Raw genomic sequence first — 17,555 nt, 5'->3', positions numbered from 1 at the left:
GTCACCTGTTACCATGCATGATGGCTATAGAATGGGTCTTGTCAAGGCATTTTGGAAACAGGACCCCCTAGAGAGGAACTGCTAATGTCCACTGGTAAAGGATGGCTTCTGTGTCCCTCCCTCACCACTGTCTTCCACATTGTTCCCTGTTGGCCTCTCCTTCCCGTGAACAACCCAAGACACAAAGGCTATCAACTCAGGCCCATCTCACCCCCCCCTTTCCTACTGAAGGAAAGAGCTTATGGCTTCCAGCAGGAATTTGGAGGTACAGAATGGCATCATGCTGTGAAGTAGAGATAAACTCTTTCAGGGTCAAGCTCACATCTCTGTTGTAACCCAACTGATTCAACAGGTTTGTTGTACTGGACAGCAAAGGCCTGCAGGGCCTGCTGTGCTCATGGTACTTACTGTGTTCCAATTTATATTTCAGGTGGTCAGACAGAAGACTCCTTTTCCATGAACTGCTCCATCACTTGTTCTTTCTGTGCAGCTGGCAGTCTGGTGTGCCTACTTAATCTCTCTAGCCTATTTGTTCAGGAGTAAATAATCCCTCCTCTCAGAAATCTACTGTGTGCATGCCTACTCTATACATGTTACTCCAACCAACCTTCTTGCTAACTGCAGACAGGGCCTAGTTACTTCACTTATGGAATGGACTGGCATAGATTAGTACTGATGCTCAGCTATAGGACAAGCTCTCTAAGGACGGTGACTTGACCTGTCTGCCTGCTGACCATTCCCCACTTCTTTGGAAATGGGTCATTTTCTGAAGAATAAAGGTCCCAAATCCTATTAAGATGTATGAAAAAGATAAATTTATTTAATGACAAACAAAAGCAAACAAAGGATAGGCTGAGGTTGCAGCAAACTACAATGAGGGAAGTCTAATGTCTCACACTGCAAAACAAAGACCAGCAACACTATCAGAAAAACAGGATTCCAAAAATAAACAGCTTACACAGAATTAACCACAACTTTACATCTCTTGAAACCATTACAAAATAATTAATATTAATATAAATGCCCCCCACACTGATGCTCAGTGGTTTAAGCAGAAATAATCAGATGTGTTTCATGTACCCCAGCATCTCAAAGGCTTCAACAGGGACCAAGAAGATAACCAAGTGAGGGGGAAAAAGATACACAATTCTCATAAAACTTCCTCTTTAAATTGAAATGAGCTGTAAATTTCTTGAAGTCTGACTTCTATTGTAACATTCACAACTTCTCAGAATCCTCCAGCTGAAGCCATATCAGAGAGCCCAGCTACTCAAGGGACTGAAGCTCTAGCTGTCCTTCAGAACTTAATGCTCAGCTTCATAACTACTGAAACTTACCATGGCTACCTGTATCTAAATGAGCTTGAAATGTCAAATTCCTCTGGAGTATCATCCTGTTATTAGGGTCTTTGTTGTGAAATATGCATTTTGCATGAAAGACATTTGAGAGATTCAGAGCTTCCACCTTATCCTTCAAGCTCTTGTCCCTGTGCAGGTTCTGTGCAACACTGAAAACCCTGACAGCACCTGTGAGGAGGGTGGCAGGAGTCTGCCAAGCAATACCATTGCTAAACCAAAGAAAATGACATGTCCTCCAACAGGTGCCCTGTGTACACACCTGCATGTCCTCAGCACATGGAGATAGTAACGTTGATTCCCAGGTTACCATTCTCAGCAAACAACTGTGCAATAGAGGTGTCGAATACCAGACAGTCACTGTTCATGATGGCAGTGGCAATGCCCTCGTGGATAGAACGGGGCGTGGCCTCCCAGGTGAGCCTGCGCCGGTGGCCATTAAGCTCCAAGCGGTAGGCAAAGTTTTCAGCCTGCTTGCGCGTGCCAATGAGTTGCACAATGGCAAAGAACTGCTGGTGTCCATCATACTTCTCCTGCTTCTCCAGCACCAGCATGAAGTGGAAGCCGAAGCAGGACTGCATCATGACCCAGTCAACAGCCCCCGGCAGGTTGATGTCTGTGGCCAGGAAGACAATGTCCTCACCCTGCAGTGTCGTGATGGACTTGTGCTGGTGCATCAGATGGGGCATGACTGCATCCAGGGAGCCCTGCCATTTGCAGGAGGCCCCTGGGCAGGGGCAGGAGTAGGGCCGAAACTCGCACAGCTCCTCATGCTCCGGCTTCTCTGTGTGCGGCAGGGTGACCTCGCAGCCTGACGAGGCGTACTTACAGGGGAAGAGCACCGAATTGGCCACCTTCTCCATGGCCAAGTTGCGGATGGAGCCCAGGGGTCCTCGACAGGTGGGGCAGCACGTAAGCTTGGGGCGGCAGTTGCTGCACACCAGATGTCCACTCTGGCACTGCAGGATGGGTGGCAGCACGTAGTCGAAGCAGACGGGGCACTCAAACAGACTGGCCAGGTCGCTGTTGGAGGCCGTGGTGCCTGCCAGTGCTGGAACCCGCTGGGAGGGGGCACACTTAGATGTTCCGGTGGGGAGCGCAGTGGCAGTCTGGCGACTCATTTCTGGATGGTACAGTGGTAAGGTCAGGACAGGGAGAGAAAGAAAATGTCCATGTATTAAGAGACTGCATCCATCTCTCTCTGTCACACAAACTGGTAATGAAGTACAGTAAGGGATCAACAGCAATACAAGAGATTATCAACCTATTTTCACAAGTTACAGCTGTATTGGTGGAAAACATAAAAAAAAAATCTTCACTAGGATATGCATAGGAGGACAGCAGGACAAGACCTGTGCTTTCCAATGATGGGTTTGAATCCAACAGCCTCAGTGGAGTTTGCATGTTCTTCCAGCGCTTCCATTTTAAACCTGAGGCTACAGTGGAAGGCAGATTGCCACTAGCAGCCACCCCCCCAGGGGCACTTTGTTGTACATACATCATTTTCTATTTTTCCTTCATGAGACCCATTTTCCCCACTCAGACTCACATACATGCACGCATCATTCCAAAAACGAAGTGGCAATCAGTGTGTAGCTGAGGCCCATCAGACTACATGGGAGGGCAGTGGGTTAAAAGGGTCAGTAGCACAGCAGTGTGTGGGGCACCATGGCTAATAAAAAGGATTCTCTTCATAGCATAAAGAACAAATAATTCCTGCCCTGACCAGAATCTCTGCCAAATGTGCCCAGGCTCCTTGGACTACTCTGTGTCCCAAGCCAGTCAGAACCCTTGTCCTCTGAGGATCAGGAGTCTGCTTGATTCCCCAGACAGAGGACAGCAGTGGACCAGCTGAGGTTGTGTGGTAGTGTGTGCTGGGGGAGGGGGGTGTCATCACTTGCCTTCGTCCATATGATTTCCAGTTAGGGTCCTCTTCTTCTTGGGGAAGTTTGGGATATCTGAAAGGTAAAAAACTTTAGTAATTTGCTCAACAAAACACACAAATGACAAATAAAAATGAAAAACAGGTGATTAAATAATCTTTTCACATAGTCCGACACATACAGGTGTCGCTGGGATTTAGACCTTTGGCCAGGCAACAATATTATCAAGTGTCAATATAAGACAACAATGCAATGTGTCATTGAATATCACCACATTTACACTTCACTGTCAAACAACTTGTGCTCGTGCCAATTTCAACTTGCCTGATCAAATAAAAAAAAAAAAAAAAAAAAAAAAAAAAAGCAACCCATCTCAGTTTCACATTTATTCATTTAGCTGATGCTTTTCTCCAAAAGCAACATTACACTTCCTACAATTATTTACCCATTGATACAGCTAGGTAATTTTTGCTGGAGCAATTTAGAGTAAGTACTTGCTCAGGTACTACTACTGGAGGTGGGATTTGAATTTACATCCTTTGGATCAAAAAGCATAGCTGCTACCATCAGCTGCTCAGTTGTTTAGCAGTGAGGTGAGACAGCAGAGAACAATAACTTACACCCTGTCTGCAGATAGAGATATGAATTTTTGTTTAAGTACCACATATAAGTTGCATTTCAAAAGAATCGCTCCCTGTAGTTGCTATCTGACACGCAGGATATTTCCTCACAGCTCTCAGTCTCCTCGGCATCAGGGTTCACACAGCTGACTGCTTTCCTCATCCCCAACATACAAAAATGAGGTTCATGCCACTAGCATATCTCCAAAATACATGCACTCCTCTGCCACCTCTATGTGGTCCTAATCCAGAGTCTCTGAGGCTGTAGAGGGGGGAAATGAGCAGTAGAGGTGGAAGAGGGGGAGGGGCAAAAATGAGCGGTCCAAAGAACAGCTGCTATAACCGAGGAATGCTACTAGGGTGTCCAGTTACTAGAGAACCTTGCAACCCTTTCCACTCGTTTCCCTGCATGCATCCACAGCCCCATCAGACAAAATGCAGCTTGGCCTGAGGCACACAGGACTGGTGTAAACCAGGGTTGCCCTGCTGAGTTGCACAGCTCCATTTCCATCCCACAGTTCAGGGGCTGTGGCACAAAAGGCTGCTGCACTCTCCCCTTTCAGAGCACTGTCACATGCCCTGGCCTTGGAGAGCCAGGCCCTTCCTCTAAGGCTGGACCCCTGTCTCAAATGACAACGCAGGTCAACTCTGAACACAAGTGGCCACACCCACAGAACAAAAGCACATAAAAAGCAATACTGCAACATGTCCACATACCCTTTGGGGGACATCCTGAACTCTAAGCACAAGCTGTCAACAATGGCCCCAGGAAGGTCGAGAGCAGAATATTTTACCTTTAAGGCACAGATCTCTCTAAGGAACTTGGTGAAAGGTAAGCACCTCTCCTAGAAAACTGTCCATCAATAAATTGATAAACTATTGCACTCTGACCAGGAGCAGCTAGCTTTTTCTGACATGGCTGCTATAACAACCAAAACCACAAATAGAGAGCATAAGCCTCTGAAGCACAAGACCACTAAAAAGTAAACAAGTCTGATCTTCAGTAATCTTTCATAAGGGGTTCATGAACATCAGCTCACCTAACACACCATTGCTTTGAAACACATCAAAACAACCTTTTGAATGCAAATAAACACAAACCATCAGTGTTTATAACCAAAGGCACCAATGAACCAGTTACCTGCTTCCTGTAAATGGGACCAGTGATCACAGCTGAGAACACTGCAGAATGCAAACACCAGATTTCCATAAAACACAGCATCAGTGCATTGTTTGTACAAAGCCATGGCAACCAGCTTACACTGCAGACAAAGTTGTGAAATCAGAGGTAAGGATGCTAAACAGGCTTCCGGTCTGAAGCGAGGACATGCGGTCTCCCGTAGCCTGGTGTCAACACAGGGGCCCAAATGAGTTGCTTCTTCCTGGTGCCCACTGCAATTGCAGTCACAACTCACAGGCCCTCCTGCAGGCAATAACTGGGGCTCACTGACAGCAGCATCCTTGAGACTGGCAGTGCTCATGACAGCCCAGTGCCTGAAGTCCAGCAAACAGACAAAGCTCTGTACCAGTGTAATGTGAACTAATATACTATGGTAAAACAAGTTAGAGAGAGAAAGGGCCTCAGTAGGGGTTCAGAACATAGGAGGACTACCTGGACAGAAGGTAGGGACTTGGCTTTCAAGCTACCAGCAACAACAAATACAAGCTCTGTCTACCCCCATGAGCTTAGCTGACCACATGGAGCTCTGCTCCTTCCCCAGCACACTGGAGGGGTGGAACCCTGCAACCAAACACATACTTGTGAATGTATCTACATGGTCCACTTAAGATACAGATGGCTGAAAAGCACTCGTTTACAAGTACAATGATAATTATTGAAGAAACTTGGTACCAGGAAAAGATAGACACTCTCCCTCACACATCAAAGTCTCAGACCCATTTGTAAATATGAGAAGTGCTCCTGTGTGGTCTAGGAGCACAAGTCACCTCACATGGGGCCTTTCAATGGAGCTGCTAGCCACGTGTGGTGTCTTAAAGCTCACCCTGAAGCCAGACACACAGCAACTGGGCACACAGACTACAGTAGTCAGTTTATCAGCACTTAACTGTATATATCAGTAAGACAACCAGCAGCAGGGACCAAACCTGTCTAATCCCCCTTAATCCACTCCACACACAGAGTTCTGCAGACCACCTAGGTACACAAATCTCAATCTAAATCACCTTCTGTATTTCCTCAGCTCATTATTGACAGAGCCCAACAATGCAGCACACAGGACTAAGGCTGTCCATCACTCAAAAAGTCACCACAAACGCTGACAACTTGTGGAAGGGAAGGACAAAATGAAATACCCAACTTCAGACAACAATAATGTAGCACAGAACCATAAAGGTGCAGCAGCAAAAAAAAAATAATAAAAAAATGCAAGGCACAGTCCAAAGTGAGGTAAGAAACAAGTGGTGCAAAAAATGCAACAGCAGATAAAGTAGCACTTAAGCTCTACCATATTTAGCCTCATATGCAGCCATTTATACATTTTATCATTTACAGGTTTCAAAGATAAACCGAAACCTTATACTAACAGTACTTAAACACACTTCAACAGCACTTATTACTGTGCACAACCAAAGCATGCAGTATGTTTTGCGATTTAAAACACAAACTATGAAACTGAGTACTGCTTCAATAAGTAAACCACCAATGCAACTAGCATGGATGAGACATTTGCCAAAAATAACCTTCCTACCCAAATGGTTTTTTCTTTTTTTTAAGAAAAAGAAGATCGCTATTTGGAAGCACTAAATTGCTCCAGTAAAATGACCCATTATAAGGACACGTGGTCTCCTGTAGCCTGGTGTCAATGCAGGGTGTATGTATAAATGAGTAAATAGTTGTATGCTCAATAAGTCACTCTGGACAAAACTGTCAGTTAAATGAGTAAATGTTATAAATTAAGTCAGGTATGATAAACATTCACGCATGTCAAAAAGGATTGTCATTTTCTGAAAGCTGTAACCTGGTCATCCCTGTTTACCACCTGTAGAGGGGACTAGCGGTCACAGACTGCTGTGAGGATGAAAAGAGGAGTATGGAGAACACGTGAAGACCTCCGGCACTACCGAGAAACAGCTCTCTAAACTGAATGTTTACTATTTTGGAGAAGATCGTGCTGCAAGTTCCAATGTTAATTGCATGGTAAATTGGTACTGTCTGTCTACAATGCCCTGTGTACATCTTGGTACATCACAGTGCCAGCATGTGGCTTCAAACTACCCATTGGGCAAGTGACTCACACCGACTACTCAAGGGACAGGAGCCATATTCAAGTCAAGCTCAGTCTGGGATTCCAAAACCCACTGATGAGAAGTACACGATGGCTGTGCAGGTGCCAAGACTCCCACTTCATCTAAGAGGTTATAAACCACTTTTTCGCCACTAAATTATTTACTTGGCAAGTCAACTCTTGACTTTTCCATGTCCTTCAAACACCTTACATCCTTCCTGAAGTCATTTGGTCTCATGTTCACAACACATCAAGAGGCCTTTATCCTTGTGAACTATAAATGGAGTCACTTGCTCTCTCCATCCCTACTGTGTCATTAGCCACTTCACATTCAGTCAGAGACAAGTAAAACCACATTTAACCTTCAAATGCTCTTCAAAGAAAAACAAGATGCTGAGGAAACACAGGCTGGTCCTCAGGTAGGTGAAAGCACAGTACCTCACCATATTTGTGCAGCACCCCCAAACGCAGGACAGTTACAGAGTTGATGCAGTACGATGCTTTCTGCCCAAGCTCCTCAATCTTAACATGATGACTTCTGACACATCATAAAACTCTCACAAATGAATTGTAGACCCAAACTGCACTTTGTGCATGTGTGCAAGTGCACACAACTGCTCTGCAGTAGATGCATACTTCATTAATGGTGCACCCTGTCTCATGCACTATACCTCTGTCATAGGCTCTGGACCATCTTATCCCTGCACTGGGCAAGTGGTTATTAAGAAAGAACAAGTCAGTGATTTTATAGATTAAAAGTATCTGTGGTACTGACACTGACAGCTTTTGTCAAGTATTATCCACAGTTTTACTGTGTGATTTTATTAGTTGTGTTTTGCTGTCACAGCACCTGGGTGGTGAGAGAGGACACACGGGTTCAATCCCTGCTCTGAGTCAGTTTGTATGGAGTTTGCATGTTCTCACCATGTCTGTAGGTTTCCCCCCATAGTTCAAAGACATGCTGCTCAAGTGGACTGGTAATTCTAAAACCATCCATGGTGTGTGTGACAGAGAGAAACTGTTTCACTCGTGTATGGATATGATAAGTGACTCACAAGTAGTGCATCTAGCATTATAAGTCACTGGGTGAATAAAGTGTGGGGTGATATAACTAGTTATTCACTGGAAATCACTTGGAGAAAGGATCTGCTAAATCAGATTTAAATGAGTAAATGTAAAAAGGTCCAGTACACCGTGAATGCTTGTTTATAATAAGATTCAGTACTCTGACCTAGAAAACATAACAGCCTTACTTTGTCAGCTTTCTGTTAAACAGGTTGTAAGTTACAACAACATGAACATGCCCTCATCAGTGACACACCTATGGAGAAAGTTTACACTGAGAGGGTTCTGTCTGTGGCATGCCGTGTTAACACTACTAACTAAACAAATGATGACTGGGAGATCATACATAGCCGTGTTACACCTGGGCTCATCATGGTTCACACGGCCCGCTAGCCTGTTAGCTCCCCCTCAGAAAACAAAGGCTCAAAGCACGTCGCAGCCGCGGCCTTCGGGCCTCAGCCTTACCTCTGCACAGGCCCCCGTCACGACTGACCTTCTCCCCACTCTGTTCGGCGCTCGTTTGCCGGTTCTCCTGCGCTGTTTCACTTCGACTTGCTCGGTGTTGCGCCGCAGAACCAGCACTGCAGCCGCCGCTCTTGTTCGGACTCAACTCAAGTCAAGGCCTACCGTTCCTGAAGCTTTTCCGCGGGATCGCGCCTTCAGGCGCGCGCTTCTGAATCGCGCGGCCTGGACGGCCTTCCGACGTCCGGAAACCTCGTATTAAGTGGTGTTCCTTGAAGAATCGTCCCACTTCCCCATGCCACAGGCGGCGCAGAGGTCTAACAAGTCACGACGGCGTTCAGTCCTGATGGAACCCGAGTGTCGGAGGAACGCACAGCTGAGGGAAGTCGGTGGGGGTGGGGAAACACGTCAAGCGAGTGCTGCTTTAGCCAATGAAATAACAGACATTCTGCCAAGTACCATCACTAATTGGTTCCAAGATCAGCCAGTCATCTTACCGAATTATAAAAAGTGGGCGGTATAGTAGCGAGAGAAGCATACAACAGTACATAATAAAGGATAGGGTAATTTTATGTTGCAGTATTCATTAGTCTTTTGGCTACAAATATTAATATCTTACCCTTGTTTTCTAGCTAGTTATTGTAACGACCCGGGTTCCTGGGGTGTCGTGTTCGAGCGGGGAAAGATATTTATTCTAAATAGATAAAAATGGGTAAATGTGAAAATAGTTGATCAACTGGCTGACACGGAGTCAGGGAGGGAGCGAGTGCTTGTTGGACAGTGTGGGAGAAGGAAATCTTAAGTAAGGCTGAGCAGGCTCACTTTTGAGATGCAGCTCGTAGAGGAAAAGGGGTCCTCGGCGCGAGAGCATTATTTCCATTGGTGCGCGCCGGTGCTGTTGTTCCAATAAACATTCAGTGAACGCTGTTCGTGTGTCCCTGTCAGCGGGCTACAGTATTTTAACGGAGCAATAATTACCCTTATTTTAAGGTTATAAAAGTCCACGTATAATGATTTTAAGGTTATAAGTCAATGTCCTTAATCACTATGTTCTCATGGTCATTTTTTATTGCTCACAAATCTTGTTCATAATGACAGAGGGTGACATTGTGAAATTCCATCCAGTTCCATCACGTAGGAAGGTCATCGTGGAATGTAAAAATGAACATACTAGCCTTATATATTGAGGCTGTGTGCAGCTCTGTTGCCTCAGGTTATCGATGCACATCTATATATAGTTTTAAGAAGTTTTATGAAGTGACTTAAAACATCTATAATTATTTATTGGACAGCTAATTGTTATTGTTGATTCGCTAAATTTGACAGGCTGCAATAGCTGAACGATTTTGCACTTTCTGAAAGACCCACAGGCTGCTCTGCAGTATCAGCATCCTTAAATCATTCACTTTTCCTCTATTTTTGCATGATGTTGCATGAGAAGTCCTGACTAACCTAAGTCAACTAAATCAAGTAAAATGTCAAAACTAGCCTCCAGACTGACAAATGTCAGAGCTACACAATCAACAGCTGGCAACATATCACACTGGTCTGCATGGTGGAAAACCTGGAGATGGTGAACTCTGCCCAGGATGAATTCCAGCCCTCTCCCATACTCCTTATACACCTATGACTGCGTGGCCACGGACAGCTCCAATGTCATTGTCAAATTCACGGATGACACAATGGTGGTAGGTCTGATCACCGACAATGATGAAACAGCCTGCAGAGAAGAGATGTGCACTCTAACACACTGGTGGCAGGAAAACAACCCCTCGCTCAACATCAAAAAGATCAAGGAGCTTATAGTGGACTTTAGGAAACAGGACAGGGAGCACACCCCTATCACCATCGATGGGACACCAGTGCAGCGGGTCAACAGCTTCAAGTTCCTCGGGGTTCACATCACTGAGGACCTCACATGGTCCACTCACACTCAGGCAGTGGTGAAGGAAGCTCACCAGCGCCTCTTCTTCCTCAGACGGCTGAGGAAGTTTGGTATGAGCCACCAAATCCTCAAATCATTCTACACCTACACCATGGAGAGCATCCTGACTGGCTTCATCACCGCCTGGTATAGGAACAGCACCACCCTCAACTGCAAAGCTCTGCAAAAAATGGTGCGAACAGTCCAGCACATCGTCGGAGGTGAGCTTCCCCCCCTCCAGGAAATCTACACCAGGTGGTGTGTAAGGAAAGCACAGAGGATCATCGGAGACTCCAGCCACCCGAGCCTGGTTGATTCAGTAACCATTGGAATGCTCAGTACTGCTACTGTTTTTGTATACTGATAGCCCACAGCAACCCAGCAGGTGTTTGGACTGAGACAGAGAACATGTGTGTGAATCAGTGACAATGAATAGGAAAAACACAGAGAAACTGAGGAGGCCTGAGGACTCCTGGACCACTCTCCCTAGATGTTTGCATATCAAATGTCTGCCTGATGCTTGTACTATACCCAACCTGATACTTATTGGAGTTACCAAGATTTAACATAATTTAAGGGATTACTCAGCAGGAATCACTCTAAAATGTTCTATTTCACCATTCTGACAATGTTTGAGCTTACTGTAAAACACTGTAAGAGGCTGCTTTTAAAGGTGCAATATAAAATAAAGTTTATTGTTATGTTTATTATTAATGCCTGAGATAGCAGGACAGCTGAGTAATCAGCCTTTTGAAATAATTTCCATGTAAGAGGGTAACCTGAATAGCACAGCAGCTAAACACATGCGCCATGTCCTGGCACACCTGCAGCTGTAAGGTACACTGCAGATCAGTTTATGGTCCCCAGGTGGCCACATAGCAGAACTACTGGCTGGTGGAATGTGCACTGTGGGCTGCACAGAAGCACATGAGTGTCTTCAACATGATGGACATTTCCCAGCAATACATCCAGGATCTTTCACAATGTATATTGACATTTCCCAGCAATGCATCCAGAATCTGTCACAATATATATTGAAATACTGTGTCCCAGAACTCAGAGCTGATTCATGATCTATTTGTTTGTCATCATCATAAAACACCAGCATGGACTACCACCCTGGATGTGAACAGCAGCATTGAACTCCACAGCCACATACCCACATATGTATTGCACAACTTTCACAAAAATGAGCTCAAGCTGGCACAGTGGTTATTGCATAGAGGGCATAGTGGAGCATAGCTTGAAACCCACCTCTTGCTGTAAATGCCTTGATCAAGGTGCTTACCCTAAAATGAAGCATAAAAGTTACCCTGCTGTATAAATCAGTAAATTAGGGTAAGTAGCTTATGCACAAACCTTCTAGACAAAGAGCTCAGATACATTAATAAAAAATGTAAATGTCAGATTGCATGTGCATGTATCCCTTCCCTGCAGACCACTAGCTGTGCTGCTCCAACTGTGTCGCTTAGGGATGATGTTGCACCTCTGCTTGGATTAAATAAAAGTAAAATGAAACGAATATATTACTATACTGTTATCCCGTCCAGGGTGTGTCCCCTCCCTCTTCAAGCCTTGCGCTCTGTGTTGCTGGGTTAGGCTTCAGTTTGCTGCAACCCTGCTTGGGACAAGCGGATGTAGACGTAGACTATACTGTTACTGTATATGCCAGACGGCGGTTCCAATCAAACTCAGTCTGGGTGAAGTTTGTGTGTTCTCTCCATGTTGACGTGGATTTCCTCCTACAGTGCAAAGGCTTGTTTCAGGCTGCAATTTCAGGTGACTCTAAATTACTCTCTCTCTCTATGGAGGTGTGTTTGTGTACCCTAGCAATCACTTCAGCACTAGGGTCACTCTCCTTCAGTATGAAGAGGTGGTCAAGCTGGTTATCATTCACTCACATGCACACACTCTGAAAGAGGGAGGTTCAGCAGTACAGAAATCATACACTGCTCCAGTTCACAATGAGTTAACCCTGGGCCAGCAGGGGAGTGTAGTGGTCAAAGTTTTCACCGGCTTGCAGTCAGAAAGCTCTGTGAAGCTGGTCCCTCTACAAACAGCACAAATGAAAAAAAAACCCTATGACTTGTTAGTGCTACATTTGTGCCGTTTTGTGCCAAAAAAAAAATAGAATTTGTGCTGTTGCAGTTTTTGAGATATTAACATTTATTTATTTCGGAAGTGACGTCACTCTAGCCCCACTACAACGCCGCAGAAACTCGATTTTGGGCTTATTCCTTTTGTGCTACATTTGTGCCGATTTCTGCTGTTCAAACTGCAGTTCTATCGGCTTGGTTCTGGAAATATTAAAGGTTGTTTACATGGCAGATAATGTCACTCCAGCCCCCCTACAACGCTGCAGAAACTCAAATTTGGGCTCATTCGTTTGTGCTGCATTTGTGCCAATTTGCGCCCTTCCAACCGCAGTTTTATCTCCGTTACTTTGATGATGAGAGGGGTTGTTTGCATAGCACGTGATGTCACCAGCCCCCTACAATGCTGCAGGGACTCGAATTGGGGCTCATTCATTAGTGCTACATTTTTGCTGTTTAAACCGCGGTTCTACCTCCTTTGGTTCTGGAGATATACATGTATTTGGTTGTGTCACATGGCACGTGACCTTACTCCAGCCCCCCCCACAACGCCAGAGAAACTCGAATTCGGGCTAATTCGTTATTAGTGCTACATTTGTGCCGATTTGTACCGTTCGAACCACCATCCTATCTCTTCTACTGGAATGTGGATGGTGTTTACACTGGAAGTGACATCAGCAGTTCCCCTACAATGCCGCAGACGCTTGAATTCATCGGTCATTCATTAGTGCTACGTTGTAGTTTCTGTGCTGATTTCTGTCGTTCAAACCGCCGTTCCATCTCTTTTAGTTTTTAAATATTATGAGATATATTACACGTGACATCAATGCGATATTTCAGATTTCAGATAGTGATTATATGACACGTTATTTCTGGAGATATTCATAACATGACTTGCAGTCCGTACTCCTCCTGACCCACTATTAGTCTACTGTGTCCATGTTGTGGTCGAACACGACGGAAAAACTGCTGCTGTTCAGTGAACAGTATGTATCGATTCACCCAATTCGACACAACGAGTGAAAAAAAATAACACTGTACAGTTAACCGTTAACGTCAAGGTTTTTTTTTAAATGAACAACAGAACTCAAAACATGTACAAATTCACTGCAATGTTTCCAGCATCCTGTGTACACAACATGTGTTTTTCTGTGAAACATCGACTTAACAGAAAATTATGGTAAAGGTGTGGTTAAGTATTGAACCGAAGAATAATATTGTAACGACCCCGCGTTACTGTTTTAGGAGGGGAGTGTGTGTTTAAATGCAAGTAGTTGCATTATGGGAGATAATGTTAAATGGTGTGTAACCACTGGGGGCACTTAAGGGGAAAATGGTAGGGTGACCGTGTTTCCCAGTGCCTTGAGAAAGCTTAGAAGCGCTAAGGCAGACTGGTTGCAAGTGCAGGTCCTGGAAGAAAAGGGGGTCCTAGGCCTGAGAGCATTATTTTCCTTGTGTTGGTGTTCGAATAAATCGTTCGTTATGAACGCTGTCTCGGCGTCCTTCTTCGCCCCATCCAAGCCCACGGTGCTGCGCGCCGGAATATGTCTGCGTCCAAATCTCTTTCTGTTCTGTAATGCACTTTCTGTATTGTTCTCTGAGATGCATGTCACTTTGGGGAAAAGCATCTGTTAAATGAATAAATATAAATTTAATGCACAGCTCACACTGGGTGTATATTCATGTACTGCACACATAATATGTATATACATTACACATGTACTGCACACAATGTGTACCCATCCCAGCCTCATGGTGGCTGGGTTATAGTGAGGAGAAAGACCAAAAAGGCTACATCTACACCTTGGGTTCCTGGTTTTCCCATTCACAAACAACATTTACATTTATTTAGCAGACACTTTTCTCCAAAGCAACTTCCAATGAACTCTATGTAGTGTTATCAGTCCACACACCTTATTCACCAAGGAGACTTACACTGCTAGATACACTACTTACAATGGGTCACTCATCCGTACATCAGAAGAACACAGCCTCTCTCTGGCATTCACACACTATGGGTGAATCTGAACAGCATGTCTTTGGACTGTGGGAGGAAACCCACCCAGACACAGGACAGAACATGCAAACTCCACACAGACTGAGCAGGGACTCAAACCCATATCCTCTCGCACCACCCAGGTGCTCTGAGACAGCAACGCTACTCACTGTGCCACCATGCCACCCATAGACACAAGACAAATATTGGGCTCTCATCTTTTCTGACAACAGAGCTCCTCTGTTCTCAGTTCAGCGTGTCCCAATTGCAGGTAAATGCCACACACACAATCGCACGCACACGCTGTACATGGAGAGCCTCTGGAGTTTCCAAAAATTTCTGAGAAAACACCTTGATACACATCTCCATCATGAAATGTGGTTGTTCTCCACCACACACACAAAACATTTTCAGAGGGAGGGAGGGAGGGAGGGATAGGGAGAAAGACTGCCTCCTCGAGTAGCCCTAAAGTGGGAATAGCAGGAAGCCAGAGAAGGGTAAGTACTTCCACCTGCTCAAAAGCTTGAGGTATGTGCGGTCATCTGTCTTCATGGCAGTGAGGATGCTGTTGCTGGCAGCTTTGCACATTACATCCTGGTTGCTGGCAAATGTGGAGATTATGGGCCAGCTGTTGTGCACCAGACTCACTTGCAGTGGAGACAGGATCAGGTCAGTGCTCACACAAACACTATGAGCAGCAGAAATTCTGTGCTCTACAGCCAAACTCCTGGAATCGAACACCTGCAGGTTTGTGTTGGTTCACATTCAAAACAAACAGGAAGAAATAAACACGTCCTCAGCTGAAATGCTTCTTGAGAGCAGTTGGTGGATTGATGCAACTCACCCCACAGGTATTGCTCCCAAAGCAATGTGGGAGTGTTGCTGTGCAGCACTTGCACCAGGTTAACCCCCATCATGGGCTCTCATGCTTCCAGCTCAGTGATCATGGTGCTCCAAACATGTGTTTGTCAACACACATGTCCCCCAGCTGTCCCACAAAGTACTTGTGCACAATGATGCTGCGCTGAAGGACAGATGTATTGTACAGCTCACACCCTATAGTCCTCCCACCACCTGCCTCACATACAACCATTACACAGGATCCTAAGCTCTGGACATGGACATGGACATCTCATCGCCCACAGAGCGCCGTTGCTTCAATCTATGGGTGCAATAATAGGGGTCTGTGTGAGGTCAGCTGTGGACCTGTGTGTGTGTTTGTGTGTTTGTGTGTATATGTATGGGCTGAAGTCCTTCAGGGGCCTCTGACGTGTATTTGTTTCATTCTGCTAAATATGTGTGCATAAATTGTACTTTTGCTAAGATGTACGTCGCTTTGGACAAAAGTTTCTGCTAAATGAATAAATGTAAATGTAAATGTATGACTTCTGTCTTTGTCTGTGGAGGGCTGTGTTCAGCTCACTCCTGTTTTCTTTTCTTAATATACTCTCTAATGTGAGATGAGTAAATGAGTAGAAATTTTTGGACCCCAGGGTAAAGTACGTTATCATTATATGATGGATTAATTACTGTAAGAGACATAAATGCTTGCTAGCATTAAAAACACTCTGTGTTTATTGTGACATAATAAAAGAGGAAAGTTCTGCACACTGCTGCATTTGCATCTCTCTATCTTTCCAGTTTGGCTGCATCTTAATTAACAACTGCTGCTCATCTCATATTGGATTTACAAACACATGTAACCTGTACCCTAAAATTTTCATAACAAACTGTCAGATCACAGTTATGAGAACCACCTCATGAGAGCAGAAATTCCTATTAAGAATAGAAGCCCTGGTGACATAATTTTATAATGATGATGATTTAACTGTTCAGTCAAGGCTGACTTTCGGTCACTTCATGGATCATCATTCTCCATGCATTACAATTTTTGACCATGTCTTTTACTTGTTTCAAGGGCATGTTCGTGTCGGCTTTAATGATGTCCAGTCAGCGTGTTCTTGGAGGTCCTCTTCTTCTCATCCCACTAACTATGCCAAGCATTAATGATGTTTCCAAGGAATTAGCTCACATGATATGAACAAACTATAGGAGCCCCTGCTTGGTGATTTTGCTTTCCAGCGATATCTTTGTTTTGACTCGCTCTAAGATCGTCTTGTTTGTGACCTTGGATGTCCATGGCATGCGCAGCAATTTGCCTCCAACACCATAGCTTGAAAGTGTAAATTTTGCTTCTGTCCGCCTTCTTGAATGTCCAGCTTTCACATGCGTACATGGAGATCAGGAAAACAATTGCATTGGTTATTCGGATCTTTTGTTGCAATGCTAATAGCTTTGCTCTTCCAAATTTTTGCCATTCCTTGGATCGCATTACGACCAAGTGCAATTCTTCTGTTGATTTCCGGTCCCGATTCGCCGCTGCGGTTAATTTTGGATCCAAGGAAAAGAAAGTCTTGTACTGATTCGATTTCTTCATTGTCGATTGATATGTGAACTGTGCTGTTGTCTGCTGTTGTCATTACCTTTGTTTTCTTGTTGTTAAGGTACAGTCCCATGAGTTTGCTTTCTTCTTTGACTCTTTGGACCAGATATTCCAGGTCCTGTTTTTTTATGTCATCGGCATATCGAAGGTTGTTGATGTTCCTCCCACCAATTTTCACACCAACTGGTGATTTGTACAATTTCATAATACACACACACACACACATTTTCAGAACCACTTGTCCCATACAGGGTCGCGGGGAACCGGAGCCTACCCAGCAACACAGGGCGTAAGGTCGGAGGGGGAGGGGACACACCCAGGATGGGACACCAGTCCGTCGCAAGGCACCCCAAGCAGGACTCGAACCCCAGACCCACCGGAGAGCAGGACAGTGGTCCAACCCACTGCGCCACCGCACCCCCTTCAATTTCATAATAATGAGCTCTAAATTTGAAAGTTTTGAAAGTAG

At 44.9% G+C, this 17,555-nt stretch overlaps 1 protein-coding gene across 2 annotated transcripts; it reads right to left on the bottom strand.

Moving 5' to 3' along the window:
- Window positions 1-831: 831 nt before the first annotated feature.
- On the bottom strand, window positions 832-9,016 carry LOC108933949 (E3 ubiquitin-protein ligase SIAH1). Of its 2 annotated transcripts, none has more exons than XM_018751379.1 (3): window positions 8,634-9,016; window positions 3,257-3,313; window positions 832-2,478 (listed from the first exon to the last, which is right to left on the bottom strand). In XM_018751379.1, the coding sequence occupies exons 2-3, from the start codon at window positions 3,264-3,266 to the stop codon at window positions 1,628-1,630; spliced, it is 861 nt and encodes a 286-aa protein (XP_018606895.1). In that variant the 5' UTR covers window positions 3,267-3,313; window positions 8,634-9,016; the 3' UTR covers window positions 832-1,627. The 2 variants fall into 2 exon arrangements, with proteins under 2 accessions (XP_018606895.1, XP_018606896.1); XM_018751380.1 differs by having other exon boundaries at window positions 8,662-9,010.
- Window positions 9,017-17,555: the final 8,539 nt, after the last annotated feature.

Source organism: Scleropages formosus, chromosome 1 (genome assembly GCF_900964775.1).
Source record: "Scleropages formosus chromosome 1, fSclFor1.1, whole genome shotgun sequence".
Taxonomy (NCBI): Eukaryota; Metazoa; Chordata; class Actinopteri; order Osteoglossiformes; family Osteoglossidae; genus Scleropages; species Scleropages formosus.
The sequence above is the reverse complement of the archived record's forward strand: the minus strand, read 5'-3'. Positions and strand labels throughout refer to the sequence as shown.